Here is a 17,648-nt window from a genome sequence, read left to right as displayed (position 1 = left end):
GTATGTTGTGTGTGTTGTGTTGTGTGGTGTGTGTGTGTGCGTGCTGTGTGTGTGTGTGTGTGTGCGGCTGCGTGCGTGCGAGCGTGCGTGCGTGAGTGCGTGTGTCTGCTGGTCGGGTTTCAGGTGTGCACCACTTTATTGCTGTGGTATTACCAGAGCTTGTTTGGTACTCCAACAATTGAATAAGCAGGTAGTCATGACAGGTAAAGCCACCCTCGTGGTGGGCGGGAAGCCATCGTTCTGTACAGACTCAGCTCAATATGAGAACTAAAGTAGCAGGCCACCAACAAACACCCAGACTAGAGGCCAGGGAAGTTAGAGTGAACCTCTCATCGTTCCATGAAAGAGTGCGCACTGCCTCTGACTGGAGTGTGAACGGCAAACTCCTCTCCTGTTGGCTCCATCCGTTCCTCTCCACTTCTAATACGGTGGTGAATAATTTACTCTGGAGGAGCAAGCCGCATTAAAGAAACGGAGATGAAGTCCTCAGTCCCCTCCTCCCCCTCCCGATTCACCCCCTCTGGCACGGAACGCAAAACAACTGTTGATGACTCTATGTCCATGAATGTGAAAACCCTCTCTCTCTGAGAACCCGCGCCTCCTCCTACTGCTGCCTTGTTTCCAACCTAAATGGATGTGCATATTTTGTGTCCTAATCCTCCATCCCCCCCCCCCCCCCCCCCCCCAGCCCCCCTCCCCTTCTCAGCCCCCCTTCCCTCAGGGATGCATCAAGCCCCGCGTGTTGTTGCATAACCCAAGTGTTTCCATGCACAGTCTCCGCTCCAGGAATAAACACCCTGACGAGCCCATGCCGTAAGGCTGCCTCCTCTCCTTATAAAACCCCAAATAATAATAAATTCAAGCTGTTTTGCATATCACCTGGTAAATAAGCAGCGATGCTCGTCTGGGGGGTGTAAGGCAGCGGCGGGGATCCCACTGCAGTTGAGATCCCCTGTGCTGTACACATGGCGCAATCGCTCACCGTGTACTTGTAATAAAATGAAATCCTTCCCGCTCGCGTTCGGCGCCTCGCCGATGAATGTGCTTTTTTTTCTTTTCCCGGTGCTTCGCCGGCTGTTATTTTATCTGGCGGGGGGGGGAGCGAGCAGCACTCAGAGCTTATCTCATTCACCTGGGCCCGCGGCCACCTCGAGCAACCCCCTCTGTGCACTGGAAGTGGGGATTGCATGCAGACACACATACACAAAAAAACAGACACGCACACACACACACACACACAAACCGACACGCACACAAACAAGCAGACAAGCACACTCACACACACACACACACACACACACACACACACACACACACACACACACACGTACACAACTACACAGGCAAACAGACATGCACACACTCATACTCACACACGCACACACACAAACACACACACACACACACAAACAGACATGCATACACACACACATAAACAGACCTGCACACACACACACACCATCACACAAATACAACCATACACACAGGCATGCCCACAGAAACACACACACAAACACACAAATACAACCATACACACAGGCAGGCAAACGTACATGCACGAACACAACCACACACACCGAAACACAGACTAATACACACACACACACACACAGGCACACACACATTTATCCACACATGGACTCACACATGAGTTCCTTTTATGCAGAAGGTCATACACTGGTGATGTAGATAAAACCACAACAAACCGGGTCCCTGCATAGGTCTGCGCATTTCCAGGAGGCGAGGATTGGAGATATCTGAGGATCGTTGCCCTTTCAGAAGCAGACACACCCACTGCAAGGCCGAGGTAATTTGCCGCTCAGGCCCCTTGTGCATAACTGGGAAAACAAACAACATGGCTACAACACAAGCTACTCTTGCAAGTTAAACCGAGCTAGATAAATAGCTGAGAGTCGTAGAGACAGCTCTCTATGAGAACTCGTTCCAGACGATGTGGGCCCATGGTGGAGGGGGGAGCCACATGACCCCATTGCAAGTGTGACTGTGTGCACAATGTCCTCTCCAGGCAGCCCAACCCTTTGCTTCGAGCCCAAAGAGGCATCACCCATTCTGTATGTGCATAACTTGTGTACAGAACTGCCCCTGCACCCCAGTGCCTCTGAGTCTCCACATGCCCGGTCAGCAATTTTTCCGCCATGCTGTTGACCGACCCCCCCCCCCTTCCATACAGCGCACTGCCCCGCCATAGCTCCTCCACAGCCCTAAGGTGAGGCTAATACCTGGCAGGAAACACACTGTGCGTACATAGTGAATCTTTGACCAAGGCCAAGATTTAAACCCCTCCCCAGCACCAGAAAACTGCAGAGCTGCACATGTGGGCATGTGCCCCCCCCCCCCCCCGACACAAGACTCCTTCATCCTGCTCCTCTTCATCAAATTGTTGTGGACACAACGGTGCGCAGTGGGGCCCCCCTGGCTGTACTTCACATCGGATGAGGCAGCTGTACGCTGAGAGCCTGGCGTCTCCTCAGGCCCTACAGGGCCGTGTTGAAGGCTCTCCTCGTGGCTGGCAGTTTTAGGGCGTGAGGGAAGCAGAATGCACATGTAGGCCCGTGAACATTATATTTCTGTTGGTTTTTGGTCCATTATTCAGGCCAAATATTATGCATTTCACAAACGAGCTGTTAATGCGGTGGGGAAAAATAGAAGTGTGATATAACCGGTTTAGGGGATGGTCTTTTTATTCTCGCGTGAACAAGAATCGATTTTTATTATTTTCTTAAGATAGACTCTTTTATTGTACACACATACAGTATTTCTGTAAGCGTATCTTCATTAACGGCTTCGATGTTTATGGCATGCGGAACATTTTACATTTAATTAGCGCGTTGTATTACCGAACTCTCGCTCTCTCTCTCTCCTCTCTCATCTCTCATCTCTCTCTCTCTCTCTCTCTCTCTCTCTCTCTCTCTCTCTGTGTCTCTCTCTCTCTCTCTCTCTCTGTGTCCTCTCTCTCTCTCTCGTCTCTCTCTCTCTCTCTCTCTCTCTCTCTCCTCTCTCTCTCTCTCTCTCTCCTCTCTGTCCTCTCTCTCTCTCTCTCTCTCTCTCTCTCTCTCTCTCTCTCTCTCTCTCTCTCTCTTTCTACCTCCTCTCTCTATTTGCTCTTGTTTCTGCTGATTGCCCTCATTACAGGAATAAGGGGACAGCCGGTAGTCCTCTATCTCTAGTCTGAGGACATGACTAGGTGACTGAATCCACACACACGTTGGCTGGATCATTGACCTACATGACCTTTGATATGTACTCGGTTGTCTCTTTTTCCCTCTCCGTTGTCATGCCAGGCACGGGGGAACGACGATCTGTCCAGCGGTCAGGCCCTAATCACAGTGCGAGTGGTTGTGCTATAGCGGTGTGACCCCTCACCCTTTGTGTTGTGGGCCACTAAAGGGCCTGTGTGTGCTGATCAACCAAAGGCTGTCTGGCTGCTGCAGGTCTGACAGTGCAATTAGTCAGAGGAGGCTATTAGGTTTAAGTCTGCCTTTGTGCCACGGCGGTGTCTGTCCTAGTGTGGTCCTCCTTACAGAGCTGCTCATTGTCATAGGCAGAGACTCAAGGCTAATGGGTGTCAAAGGGACACGGGGATCGCTTTGGACATGTGCAAAATGGCTCTGCCGTCCTTTTCTTTTTCTTTTTATCCCTGCTGGGCCGATTGATTTAAAGTCATTCTACGCCGGGTAGACCTTTTAGCCAGAGAGAGAGAGAGAGAGAGAGAGAGAGAGAGAGAGAGAGAGAGAGAGAGAGAGAGAGAGAGAGAGAGAGAGAGAGAGAGAGAGAGAGAGAGAGAGAGAGAGAGAGAGAGAGAGAGAGAGAGAGAGAGAGAGAGAGAGAGAGAGAGAGAGAGAGAGAGAGAGAGAGAGAGAGAGAGAGAGAGAGGGAGGGAGGGAGGGAGGGAGGGAGGGAGAGAGAGAGATAATATCACACCTTTTACTTTTTAAAGTACTTTTATAGTTTAACATTTGAAATGTACAGATATTTTGGGTTCATACTTATTATCATAATACATACCTTACCTTTTTACTTTTTATTTTATAACGCTGTTTATTTTATTGTTCACCTGCTTGGCAATGCAAATGTATGTTTCTCATGCCACACACACACACACACACACACACACACACACACACACACACACACACACACACACATACACACACAGAGAGACAGAGACGCTGTGCTCATGCTCCCTGCAGCATGTTAAGGGCCGTCACTAAAGACCGCTTAACAGGGGTATCTAACAGGTTCAGGGAAGAAATATCTAGATGGCGGGAGAGTGCTCAAAACGAGCCATCCGGGCAGAACTGCAATAGTAAACAGAATCCCCAGCCGCCTGGATGTTTCCCTAAGCCTCTGATGGAGGGACTGAACACCTACTCTGAATCAACAATTACATAGAATTATCTGGGGGAAACTGCTTTACAGCTCCAAGCTACGCGCCATATGTGGGTAAATGAGGAAGAAGAGAAACGTTTCTCTCTCTCTCTCTCTCTCTCTCTCTCTCTCTCGAGAGAGAGAGAGAGAGAGAGAGAGAGAGAGAGAGAGAGGAGAGATCAGAGAGAGAGAGAGAGAGGACGAGAGAGAGAGACGAGAGAGAGAGAGAGCAAGAGGCACACACTTCTGCCCAATGAAAGCAAATAACAGAATTTGTTGGTTTGTTTATTTATTTTCCTAGCAAGTTAGATGCCCCCGCTTGTTCTGGGGCGAGCTTATCTCAGTCGTTAGGGTTTTTCGGTTAAATCTCACACATTGTGAGGGTCTGTGGGTTCCCCTAGTGGGAGAATTAAACTTTAAAACAGTTGGATATAGCTTATTTTTTTTAGGCCTCCATTCAGCCGTTATCCAGTCCTTACGGTGCCATGTTCATGTTCGCCTGGCCTGCTCCACAAAGCCCACCACCACACTAGATCCAGTGAATAATTTACTGGCTATTAAGTCACATTGGTTATACAATATTCATAAAGGGGGGCGACGAGGAGGCTCGGGGAAGGATGGAGGATAGGGTAAGGGTGCCATTTAATGGAAGGCATGAAATGGGCCGTGCTGTACTGCCCTGTCACAGGAACTCGTGTTTTATTCTTCTTGTGGCTTGGCCTGGGCTGTGCTCTAAATCTGGGTAGATCTAGGGATAGAAGTAAAGAATGTAGGTTGTAGTGTGTTTTAACGCCCTAACTCCTGAAAACTGGATGGATGACACCTCAGACTACCATTTGAATAATGTGGCATTGATACTAAAAGGCATTTGTTTTTGACTGTGTACGCAATTGCCTGCTCTATTTAGAATAAAGAAAAAAACGAATTGCCTGTCACAAGGAGGGGATGAATAGCCCAATTAAAGACAATTGTGCATTCAATTGAGAAAATCTCGGTTCTCATCATGCGGTCGAGGATTCTTCTTGATGCCAGGGGAACAGACATTATTAGGGATAATTTTGGTATTTTGTGTCATGTCGAAAATGCTTATGGCATTATGCTGCCATGCAAGCGTTCATTAATGACTAATTTCTCAGTGCTCTGGCAGGAATTGTGTTTTTGATGCATGGCCTTCACTTTCATAAAGCTAATTAATCCATTGCCAAAGTCCTTAAGATTAAACAATCCTTCTAAAATAAAATGAAAATGACAATAAGCTGAAATCAAGTGAGGAATTGCATACAGAAGTTTGGTTTCATTAGGCTCTGATTGAACCAGGAATTAATCATTTCTGATTCAAAGTGTGCTCATGAATTATTTAACTATTCTTTTTAGATTGTTTGTTTTATTAGTTAACATATAAATAAAGGAGGCTTTACAATCCTTTCAAAATCGGATTGCACATTATGTTTTAGAGCTTTTCTATTTTCTTAAGATCATTGCAGTATCATTTATTCAGCTTTATAGGTCGACGTGCTACGAATTAGTCAAAGATTGGTGTTTGGTCTATTTTCTGTATTGGTATTTCCGTTAAGAGACTAGTGTTTTATTGGGTCACTGCGTAAGGTACAGCACATCCTACATCTTCATTGGAGCAATTCACTACAAAATCAATACACGCTAACTGCTCCCCTTTTAAAGGCACTTTGGAAAAAACATAAATAAACCAATGAATGAGAGATTTCTTGCGATATAACTATATGAAGTGTGATATCACCGATTAAGGGATGGTCTTTTATGGTATTTTTAAAGGAAAGGTTAGTACTATGCACTGCAAAGTTCAGTGCAGCCAGTGTATTTCAGCAGGGAAATAAGGTTTCCCTTGTTGACCAGTTATTCACTCACGGCCTTCTGAGTCTTCTTAAGTAAAACCAATAGGCAAGGCCCTGGAGCATCATACGGGATCATCATGCATATATACACACACACACACACGCATACACACGCACACACACACGCACACACACGCACACACACACACACACACACACATACGCTTCCTGGCTATTTCGACTCATTCGAAGTGATAGATGTCTGTGGTTGTATTAATGGGTAAAGGTCCATCGGCGGAGAGCAGTCGTTTCCCGGCACTCCGCGTCCTGCGCTCCGCCCTGTGACCTCACTGCGCTCCAAACCCCTCTCCTCTCTATTTCCCGCCCGAAGTGCAATTTTAAGGGAGACGTTCCCACAAACACCCACAGTGCCAACTCCCCACTAACAGCCGTGTGATGGCACTTCTAATGGTGACATCCCTTTCCCGCGGCAACCGAGCTCGAACGCTCCCGATGAAACGAAAGGTAGCCTATACTGCCCCCGGTTTTCGTCCTCAAGGTTTCCGTCAAGTTCTCCCACCGTCACTGCTCCTAACGGGAAGAAGCAGCCCTATAATGGGCCTGGTGCGATGCCCCCATCCTTCATACCCCTTCGCCCCCTCACTCCATGAGAGAGAGGGGGGCTCAATAATGCAGCGTCGACGGTCAGCCATATTCCATCTATCTATATTATCTACCTCTCTGTTACATTTCAGTGCCCCCTATGCAGGCAAAGGAGTCGTTCTCCCCGCAATAATGAATAACAAAATGACCCCCCCACAAACGTTTCAGCAAAACAGGCTATTGGTGTTGTTTAAAGAGTTGCTTTAAGTCCCCCCGGTCTGTAATATGTTTAAAACATTGAACATTTCCCCGCTTGTTTGCTTGGGTTTGTTTTGCAGGGATTTGTTGTGCAGGGATTTCTTCTGCCTTTCACGTTGCTGCTGTTGTTGATTTCCCTTATTTGAGACTTTTTATTCACTCTTTATTTTGCAAGGAACATAGCACACGCTGCGTTTCCATGGAAGCATGAGAAGACGTAGCTTAGTACAAAATCACTTTTTAAAGGAATTTGGAAAATATATATTTACCAAAAGCTTACCAATATTATACATATATACCCCAAAAAAATATATATGAAGCTATGCTATGATCATGAATATGCAACGTCAAACTAAGCAGTTAAGCCCTCCTAGGTTATGTTGAATGGACAGGGGTTCCTTGATCCTCTGTGGCAGATGGGACGCAGCACCACGACCCACTCATTAAGAGCTGGATACCAGGCTCAGCAGGGAGGACTCCTGCTGCAGCCTTCCAGCCATGGCCTAGCGGGTAACCAATGTCCAACCATCCAGTGGGATCTGTCCTTACAGGCCTCTCTCTCCATTTCGCTCTATCGCTCTGTCGCTCCCTCGCTCTCTCGCTCTCGCTTTGTCGGTCCGACACCGACGGACGCCCTGTTGGTCGTGCATGATGTGATGTGGGGGGGGGGGGCGGAGATTAAGGATTTGCGCCTGGCAGCTCCTTTAAGACGGGAGTGCACTAAGTTGAAGAGCGAGAGAGAGATAGAGACAGAGACAGAGAGAGACAGAGACAGAGACAGAGAGACGGAGAGAGACGGAGAGAGGAGAGAGAGAGAGAGAGAGACAGAGACAGAGAGAGATGGAGAGAGAGAGAGAGAGAGAGAGAGAGAGAGAGAGAGAGAAAGAGAGAGAGAAAGAGAGAGAGAGAGAAGAGAGAGACAGAGACAGAGAGAGAGAGAGAGAGAGAGAGAGGAGAGAGAGAGAGAGAGAGAGAGAGAGAGAGAGAGGAGAGAGAGAGACACCAGGGACACATACAGAGAGAGAGAGGAGAGAGGAGGAGAGAGAGAGAGAGAGAGAGAGAGAGAGAGATGGAGAGAGAGAGAGAGATGGAGAGAGAGAGGCAGAGAGAGAGAGAGATGGAGAGAGAGAGGCAGAGAGATGGAGAGAGAGAGTGAGTTGCCCGTGGCGGTTTCACATTCTCACCTAATAAGTGAATGACACACTTGGCAGAGCTCCCGTGAGTGGGTGTTAATCACCATTAGGTGAAAGGCAGTGCACCGTGGAGTTCCACCCCGCTGGGGCTCGTCCCATCTCCCCCCTCTGCTTATCGCCGGTGGTGCCGTGACTCTGTTGATCCCCCCCCCCCACTGGGATGAGCCCTCTTGGTTCTGATTGGAACCCCCGACTCTCCATGCAGTACAACAACCCCCTCTGAACAGCGGCAGAGGACTTGGCCTGGTTAAGAACATCACTTTGGATTAGCATGCTAAATTAAGCAGGCCTCAAAAAATAAACTCAATATTCGCAGATGACGGCTCAATTGGAAGGGGGCCTTTGAAATACTTATATTCAAATGACAAAGATAATTATTGTGTTATATTTGAGACTCCGGTGCTAGCATGATGAAGCGCGTGAGGCTTTCTGGGGGCCGGGGTTGGCAGTTACACCCCTGTTTGATATTCAGTGCCGTTGACCTTGACGGAAGGCCTTCACAGGCTGTTCTTTGGTGGAGATACAGGGGAAGGAAGGCCTTCACAGGCTGTTCTTTGGTGGAGATACAGGGCCGGGACAGCACTGAGGGTGTTCGTTAGCCTCAACCTTAGTATTCTATCTGCTTCCATAAGAAGCTGTTTTTATCTTTCCCGAGTCCCAAACTTATAGACAAAAGGCTTTTTTTTATTTCTCTTTCCATGTTTAAAATATGCTCTATCACCAGCATCCCCCTTCCCTCTGAAGCAAAGCAGAGGCCATAAAGTCAACTTCCATGAACTGGCTAGACTATAGGCTAATGGTTTATGCATATAGATCCCACCGGATTCATTATGGCTGTACCATCTCTCGCCCTCGATCGGGCCAAAGATCTTCCTCTTTGCTAGGCCTCTATAATACACACACGGACATGCACTTCTCTCTCTCTGTCTCTCTCTCTCTCTCTCTCTCTCTCTCTCTCTCTCTCTCTCTTACTCTTTTCCACACTCACATACTCACGCCAACACACACACACACACAGACACACACACACATCCATCAAGAGATCCACTCATCATTGTAGAGATCCTATTTTCTCATTTCATAGTAGCATAAACAGAGAACATTTGTTGCTGTTGCTGAGTTATTTGCGAATTACCTTGGAAGCCGAAATATCATTTTTCATACTGAAAGCCTTTGGTCTCGGGTCTACAATGAATTTCTTTTAGGTGCTGAATCAACCTATTTGTCAGTTCATTAGTAATTAGCTTTGAATGTGACAACCAAATTAAAAACAAATTCCTTCGCCGCCAATTCTTCTTTCAGTCATTTCATAGTACTGTGCGTGTGTGTTCGCTCACGTGTGTGTATGCGTGCGTACGTGTGTGCCTGTGCCTGTGCGTGTGCGTGCGTGCGTGTGACAATGCGCTGCGTCGAACAAAAGGCGACGTCCAGACATACCTCAATTCGATTTGGCACTTTGCTGGGTGGATTCCACTGCGTTTGGAGCAGCAGACCCACTTGGCAGCACTTACCTCTGGTTGTTCTGTTCCACCGCCTGGCTCCCGGGCTCCTATCTCAGCCTGAAGGGGCGGACACATGGGCAGGGAGCACGCTCGTATCGTTATATCCAGCCGCCCGCCTCCCCTCGCCACCCCTCACTCCCACCTTAAACATGGCCGCATTAATGGAGTTACCAGTGCGTCTCTCAGCACGCGTAAAACGCCTTATAAAGGTAACAAGTGTGAAAGTGCAGATTGAAAGTGCTCCCCAAGATGAGGATTTAATTCCCATTCGGGGTGGGGGGGTGGGGGGGGGGGGGGGTGGGGGGTGGAGGGGAGATGGGGGATTTTAAAGCTGGGGACCATTTCATTTCTTTTTTTTATCACAGTTTGCTCTGTGCCGTGTGTGTACTCAACGCATTTTAGGTCTGACTCCTCTATTAATCTCCCACAGAGTTGTAACCATCAGAGTGGGCCTAATGCCTGCTAATTAGTGTAAATGGCTCTGCATTCTGGGGGACTTTTTTTAGGTGATGGATGAAGCGAGCCCAGTGTATCTTTCCGGGGGATTTCTTGGAGGACTTTTTATTTTGGTTTGTTTACCGCTGACTTTGAAATCAAACGTCTTATTAACTCCTGACTTAGCTGTTTTAATGTGCACTGTAGCGTGTGTGTGTGTACTCAAACTCCCCCAAGCGATGGTGCCTGGAAAAAAAATGTGTTGCACGTCGAGATTCACTTGATGTTGCTCAGTGCGTGGAAGGTCTTCCGGGAGTGATATTGTCTGGTGTCTGGCGTCGGGTTTGATGTAACCCTGCTGTCTGCTCTTCTCTCTCTGTGCTCTGCAGCTATGCGGCTGTGGGCTCCTGGGAGTGGGCATCTGGCTCTCGGTGTCTCAGGGCAGCTTCGCCACCTTCTCGCCTTCCTTCCCGCGCTCTCCGCTGCCAACATGGTCATCGCCATCGGCGCCACGTCATGGTAACGGGCTTCCTCGGTTGCCTGGGATCCATCAAGGAGAACAAGTGCCTGCTTCTGAGCGTGAGTTGGCCCATCAGCGTGCCTAAAGGATTGACCATGATTCTTCTGTTATCTCTCTCTCTCTCTCTCTCTCTCTCTCTCTCTCTCTCTCTCTCTCTCTCTCTCTTCTCTCTCCTCTCTCTTTCTCTCCCTCTCTCTCTCTCTCTCTCTCTCTCTCTCTCTCTCTCTCCCTCTCTCTCTCTCTCTCTCTCTCTCTCTCTCTCTTCCTCTCTCTCTCTCTCTCTCCTCTCTCTCTCTCTCTCCCTCTCTCTTTTCTCCCTCTCTCTCTCTCTCTCTCTCTCTCTCTCTCTCTCCCTCTCTCTCTCTCTCTCTCTCTCTCTCTCTCTCTCTCCCTCTCTCTCTCTCCCTCTTCTCTCTCTCTCTCTCTCTCTCTCTCTCCTCTCTCTCTCTCTCTCTCTCTCTCTCTCTCTCTCTCTCTTTTCTCTCTCCCTCCGTCCATGTTTATTTTTGTTACTTAGAAAAACGTCTTCTTACACCTAATAATACTACATAACACCTAATACCACAAAATAACTGTACTATTACTGGTAGTGGATGAGGTTCACCTCATATCCCCCCACACACACAAACTCTGGGTACCTAGAAAAGCACAATATAATGGAATAAATCATTACTATGTTTGTCGTACTACCATTGCTACTATTTCTACGACCAAAATAACATGAATGTATCTGAATACATATTCATGATATATGTATATGAAGCCCAGATATGTGCAATTTATTCACATATCGACTTTTCTGTAAAATTTCTTTGATTTGATTTTACATAAAAAGTTGAAAAGCTATGAAATACGTCTCTCAGAGTAAGCCGTGACTCGTGACATTCACCTTGTCACTTAATTCATAACACAGAGGGCGTGAGTGGCACCTACGACAAAGATTGGCACTGAGAACAACTTTAAGGGTTCCCAATTAACCTAATGGTTGGAAGGAAAGCCCTGATTGTTAGTTACAGAGAGATGCATTCAGGGAGAAATATTGCGAGAGAAAGATGTATGTACGTGCACAGTTTAATACACACATCTATGTCCTTCAAAAATGGAAAGTTTAAAAACCTGTTCAGTCATGGAAACGTTTTGTATTAAACCTGCTGGGCGGGGAAGTGGGGGGGAAATTAAAGTCAAAGAGTTTTACCGTTCTGTGAATAAAGACCAAACAATCTTGTCTATTTTTACACGGATTTGGTCACGACTTAATGAAACAATTGAGAGACGGAGGGCTTTCATGTCTGTTACATGGTTGAATTATGCCGGAGAACTAATGGCAGTTGCTACTCTCTGGCTTAAAAGAGATGAGGAATAGTCTATACAATACAAGAAACCTTCTGACTAGACCTGTAATTATGACTCAGGTTATTCAAGCGGTTCTCATCCCTCGCTTGAGTCTGAGGGGAAGTAAATTTGTCTCGTTACCTTGCACAACCAGTTGGTTTGGGTTTCTTTGCCAAACTTGTTGACATTAACTCAGAGTTAAGATTACTTACCATCTGTGATATCTTTTAGAATACTGTCATCTGGGAGGCCAGCCAAATCCTTGTGTAATGTGTACGTGTGGGTTTGTTATATTATATTATATACTTGTTTACAGCCTAATAAGGGAAGGAAAGAGACGGAGAACATTCATTCATATGAATAAAAGTCTGGTCATAAAGAAAAAAAGTTGCTGCATCTGGTACTTTGGTTAAGATAACATTTTCAGTGAGAAAGATAATGTGGCACACAGTGAAGCTGCATACTTTTATGCTCTTGCAGGACATTGCAGTTGATGAAATGGTTTTTCCTCATACCAATAGCAAAAGTCCTTCTCTTTTATAAGATTTCTCCCAAAAGATGTAATAAGAGGTCAATTTCTAGAGACAAAGAGAGGAGCGGAAAATTAGAGACGAGATGCCCATCTGACATTCAAATTTGATGCGATTATTGTTTGTGTTGTTTGTTTCGTGGCTGAGTCAGGATGTCTTAAAATGGCTGTCATCTATCAAACGCAAATTTTAAATGTTTCCTGGCATGGTTGCGTTTGCAATCTCACTGAGGCACAAATTGTTGACTCTCCATCTCTCTTTCTCTCTCTCTCTCTGTATCTCTCTCTCTCTGCAGTTCTTCATTGTCCTGTTGATAATTCTCCTGGCGGAACTCATTCTGCTCATCCTGTTCTTTGTGTACTCCGACAAGGTAGGTTTTACCACCCATTAACATCAACACTATTTCAATATGCTCCTATTCTGTAGATGTGAATACATACCAATGGCATTGTACACAAATCTTCATCTTTTCTATAGTTTAGAAAACGACACTAATAGACAGACACATGACGAAGAGGCCCTCATAACCTTACAGAGGTAGTCGAGTTGGGCTTGAGATGTATTAGTTATTTCTGGTGGTCAGAAGTCCTCCCCCCCCTTTCACCTCAGCTGTCCATGGTCACACCGTAGGGCGCGACTCCACACCCAGACAGTTGGTTCCTCCTCATCACTTTAGCATGTGACTGTGTCCGTGTGCGATTGTGCGTCGGTGTGAGCGTTTTTTCTCATGACGTCTACGTGGGCCGGCGCTGCGGGTCTTTATGTGAGCCGTTCGGTGTTGGACTGAAGGAATGAACGTACGGACATATGGACAGTTCTGACCGGGCAGAGTCGTTGCGGTATACAGAGCGAGAGAGAAATCCCTCGGCCTACGTGAGACGGTTTGACGCCCGACCAGCACCTCCACCTCAGCTCATTCCCACCCTGCTGCACCCATCCAGCCAACAGGTGTTCTCACGCAGCCTCCGGGGAACCCGATGATGAAAGGCTCGGGGGGGCTCTTCCAATGACACAGCGGTTGATGGATCCTCTATTTATACACTCACGCTCGTTCTATTCCCCTCTCCCGGGGACATAGGCTAATTCCCGCTCTTTGTTCTGAGGTTATTGCTCAACCCGCGTCTCGAGGGCCGATAAAGGAATTCATTTAGAAGCCCATCCGTTCTTAGATTCCCATCTGGATCTCGCAGGCGCCCCCTGTCAGAGGTAAATATGTCTGTTGTCTTATCTCCCTCGCGCTAAGGGCTTAACTTCTTAAAAAAAAGAGAAGGCCCAAACTCCGATTCTTTGGGCGGAATCTTAATGCGGTGCCTCTCGACTGCACCGCCGCGGCTTCCCATCAAAATCGAGGGAAAGTCGAGATAAGGATGGTGGCGGATTTTCGGAATGAGAATTAAAAGGATCGCATTAGCAAGCGATGAGCGCTCCGGCTCGCGGGAACCCTCCCCTCCGTCAGTCGCTCCCCATTAAACATCGAGCCCGCGCGCGCACGGATATAAATCAGCGAGTACAGCGATCAGGGCGGTTTGTCGTTGGTCTTTCAATCGTCATTGGCACGTGCGGTTTGTCGTGGCAGATTGGGTTGTTTCTGTGCCTAATGGAATCAGGGGAGGGGGGGGGGAGGGGGGCCAGCTTTCGAATGTAGAGCTTTTCCCTGTTTGAGGAACCCGTACAGCTGTATATAAACAAAATGATATTCGGTGTGGCTGGACACACAGAGAACAGATGACAGATGTTTCGGTGTTTATTAGGCCGGGGATCTCGTGATGTTCACCCCCCGGCCCCGCGGTTCTCCAGTGGAATTGCGTATGCCGTGTGAGGCCTTGCCGCTTCATGCGATGCGGCTGCCTGATCAGAAGAATCCCTAATTCTCCACTGCCATTTGATCCGAGAATCACAAGGCATTTATTAACAAGTCTGGAAGACACACACAACACTTGGCAGCTTTTAAAAGTCTATCGACAGAGGCCTGCAAAGTAGATATTTTAGTCTTTCAAACACGACATGATTTAGTCATGAGTGATGCCTCTGTCAACTGTGATCCCGCTGTGTGATATCCTGTTGAGAAAACTTTAGTTTTATCTCTCTCTCTCTCTCTCTCTCTCTCTCTCTCTCTCTCTCTCTCTCTCCTCTCTCTCTCTCTCTCTCTCTCTCTCCTCTCTATCTCTGTCCCTCCCTCTCTCGCTCACTCTCTTTCTCTCTTTCTCTTTCATCCATCTTTCTAGTCCAGTAAGAGCATAGCACACTAATATTCTGATCTATCAGGTTCTTGTGTCTGTGTATCCCACAGGTAGTTAAACAGAGTTGCTACTAAAATGTATGATTGTTCGCTCACTTGCACACACACACACTTTTTTAAGCTGATGTGCCTAGGCTATCCAACTCAATTACCACGATGTGTGTGTCTGTGTGTGTGTGTGTGTGTGTGTGTGTGTGTGTGTGTGTGTGTGTGTGTGTGTGTGTGTGTGTGTGTTGTGTGTGGTGTGTGTGTGTGTGTGCGCGTCTAGTGGTGGAGGGAGGAAGGGGGGGATCGATAAAGGGATCTCTCAAGAGGCTGGCTTGGTCACACACTAGATTACAGCCATCAGAAGCATGGGGGGGCTGGGGGGGGGCCCCCAACACCTACCACCAGGAGAGTGGAGGCTGAGCTGAACGAGCACTTTAATAGCCCCGGAATGATCGACTGTCTGCCCGGGCAACGGCGAGGAGTTGGTACAAGTGTTCAGGGAGGGGGGGGGGGGGGGGGGGGGGGGGGGGGGGGGGGGGGGGGGGGGGGGGGAGGGGGGGGGGGTGAATTATAGAGGGGGAGAATGAGCAAGGAGGAAGGCCGCATGAGTTTACAGATGATGCTGGAAGGTGCTAAAGAGTGTTGGTGGCTGGGTGTTTGTGGGTTTGTGGGTTTGTGTGTGTGTGTCTGGTGTGAGTGTGTGTGTGATGTGTGGTGTGTGTGTGTGTGTGTGTTGTGTGTGTGTGGTGTGTGTGTGTGTGTGTAAATTTCCATCACACAGTTTAGTGTTTACGATTAATTATTTAATTCCATGCATCTCAAACTAGTGTATCTCCCAAGCGCTCAACTGCCAACAACTACTACCACAAAGTTTTAATAGCTGCAACAATGTGCTCCAACACCAGCGAAAACGGGTATAAGATTGATCCGCTGGTAGTAATGGTTCCTGTAATGCTCCTCTTTATTGCCTGTTCCCCACGCTGTGGAGAATGAAAAGAAAAAAAGCTGTGTTCACTGGAGTTTAGTTCAACCGTGGTGAAAATTCGAGACATCTAAAGAACGACAACAATCCGGTTCACCTCTGTTCTGTGTATTGTGTTCCTGTGGGGTCGACAGCCACTGGCTCCCTTATCCACCGTTACCATCAGCCCCTCGCCCCCTAGCGTAGCCCCCCCACTGACTCATATCTGACATGGGACCTTTGTTCTCCTTGGCAGAAGAAAGGAACTGCTTCTAAATCAACAGCACAACAGAGACCACAGTGAAGGAGTCCATAGGTCTTGTGTGTATGGTTCCTCCAGCCATGGGTTTTTACATGGACAGATTCATTTTGAAAGGTTGTATCTGTGATTGACCTTTTTTCTAACTTCCTTGCTAGCTTAGTACTGATCAGTTTAGCTCTTTGCTCTCCAAACTGTCAGGGGACTGTGCTATCAGAGAGTACCTGCAAGGATGCTCCAGGGAGGGAAAGACACTCTGGATCAGAAATTAACAAGATCTAAAGGTTTAGTGTATGGGAAATATTCAAAATGGGGACAAAATTAGCTTGTATTTTTAATTAACAGTATATACATCATAATCAAGCACAATTCTTGGTATTTCTAAAGAGTATAGAGCCGTTCCATCATTATTTGACGTTTGTGAGCTTACAAAAGAAAACCTCCAAAAATGTACATTGTTCGAGCTTGCCCCAGTTTAGCGGTCGGATCCAAAAATAAAAACACACCTGTTGTTAACCCTTCAGCCAAATTGCAACTAGTGCAAGCAGAAGCCAGAGGAAACTTCTCTCCTGTGAGCACTCCACCTGAATGCGTGGAGAACGGTGCACCAGAGCAGATCCAAACAGCCGACACGTTTCACTAGGCTGCTTGACGGTGCATGCGGTGTCTTCCCCTCTACTAGTCCCCCAGGTTGGGATGTACCCAAGGCCCAAAGCGCAGAGCTGACAGCAGCCTTGGGCCCCAGTGGCGGGGTCCTGATCCCTGAATTATTGCCTTCCCTACAGGACAGGGCAAACAGGTTGAAAGAGAAGAATAAAACCATGTGTGTGTTTGTGTGTGTGTGTGTGTGTGGTGTGTGTGTGTGTGTGTGTGTGTGTGGTGTGTGGTGGTGTGTGTGTGGTGTGTGTGGTGTGTGTGTGTGTGTGTTGGTCAGGGTCGGTGGGCTGCTTTATTGAGGAAAATTGAGCCAGAGTAAAATAGAGAAGATTTAGAAAAATAAGCCCCAGTCATATGACAGTATTTCCTCTCCACCCACACATCAAAACTCCACAGCCTAGGTGACAGAGTCTTCTCCAGGACATCTCCCAGGCTCTGGAACTCCCTCCTCCAACATATTCGTGACTCTGAGTCCCTCACCATCTTCCAGTCCCGCCTCAAGACTCATCTCTTCTCCTCTGCCTACCCCTAGATCACTCACTATCTCTAGCCCCATCAACTTTTTTTTTCTTGTTTATCTATTTTTGTGCCCCTATGTGAAGCGCTTTGAGTACGTGAAAAGCGCTATATAAATTGAATCTATTATTATTATTATTAGTATTTCCTTAAGCACATAAACTTTACAGGTAGAAACAACTTTGAAGAGCACACACCTGAAGGCCTCCTGCTGTGCTTATATCACCACTTGCTGTTCTTCTCCATTGGCTCATTACAGCTTCCTAGCCGATAGGAAGAGTTGACAGACAGCTAGACACACAGACTAGCTGGCAGACAAACACAGAGGCAGGCAGTCACAGCACTCAGACATGCAGAGCGAGGGTTATAGAAAGATATGCAAATAGACAGCAATGCAGCTGGCAGACAGACAGAAAGGCAGTCCATCATTCAATGAGAGATGTAGGCAGAAAGAA

General features: G+C 47.4%; 1 protein-coding gene across 1 annotated transcript in view; it reads left to right on the top strand.

The window, feature by feature from the left end:
- LOC115550309 (tetraspanin-9-like) overlaps positions 1-17,648 on the top strand; it is a 63,396-nt gene that overhangs the window by 31,022 nt on the left and 14,726 nt on the right. Inside the window, 4 exon segments of the mRNA XM_030365216.1 lie at positions 10,581-10,662; positions 10,665-10,700; positions 10,703-10,770; positions 12,869-12,943. Coding sequence (XP_030221076.1) covers positions 10,581-10,662; positions 10,665-10,700; positions 10,703-10,770; positions 12,869-12,943 — 261 coding nt within the window.

Source organism: Gadus morhua, chromosome 9 (assembly GCF_902167405.1).
Source record: "Gadus morhua chromosome 9, gadMor3.0, whole genome shotgun sequence".
Taxonomy (NCBI): domain Eukaryota; kingdom Metazoa; phylum Chordata; class Actinopteri; order Gadiformes; family Gadidae; genus Gadus; species Gadus morhua.
Note: the sequence above shows the minus strand (reverse complement) of the source record. Positions and strands in the feature narration are given on the sequence as shown.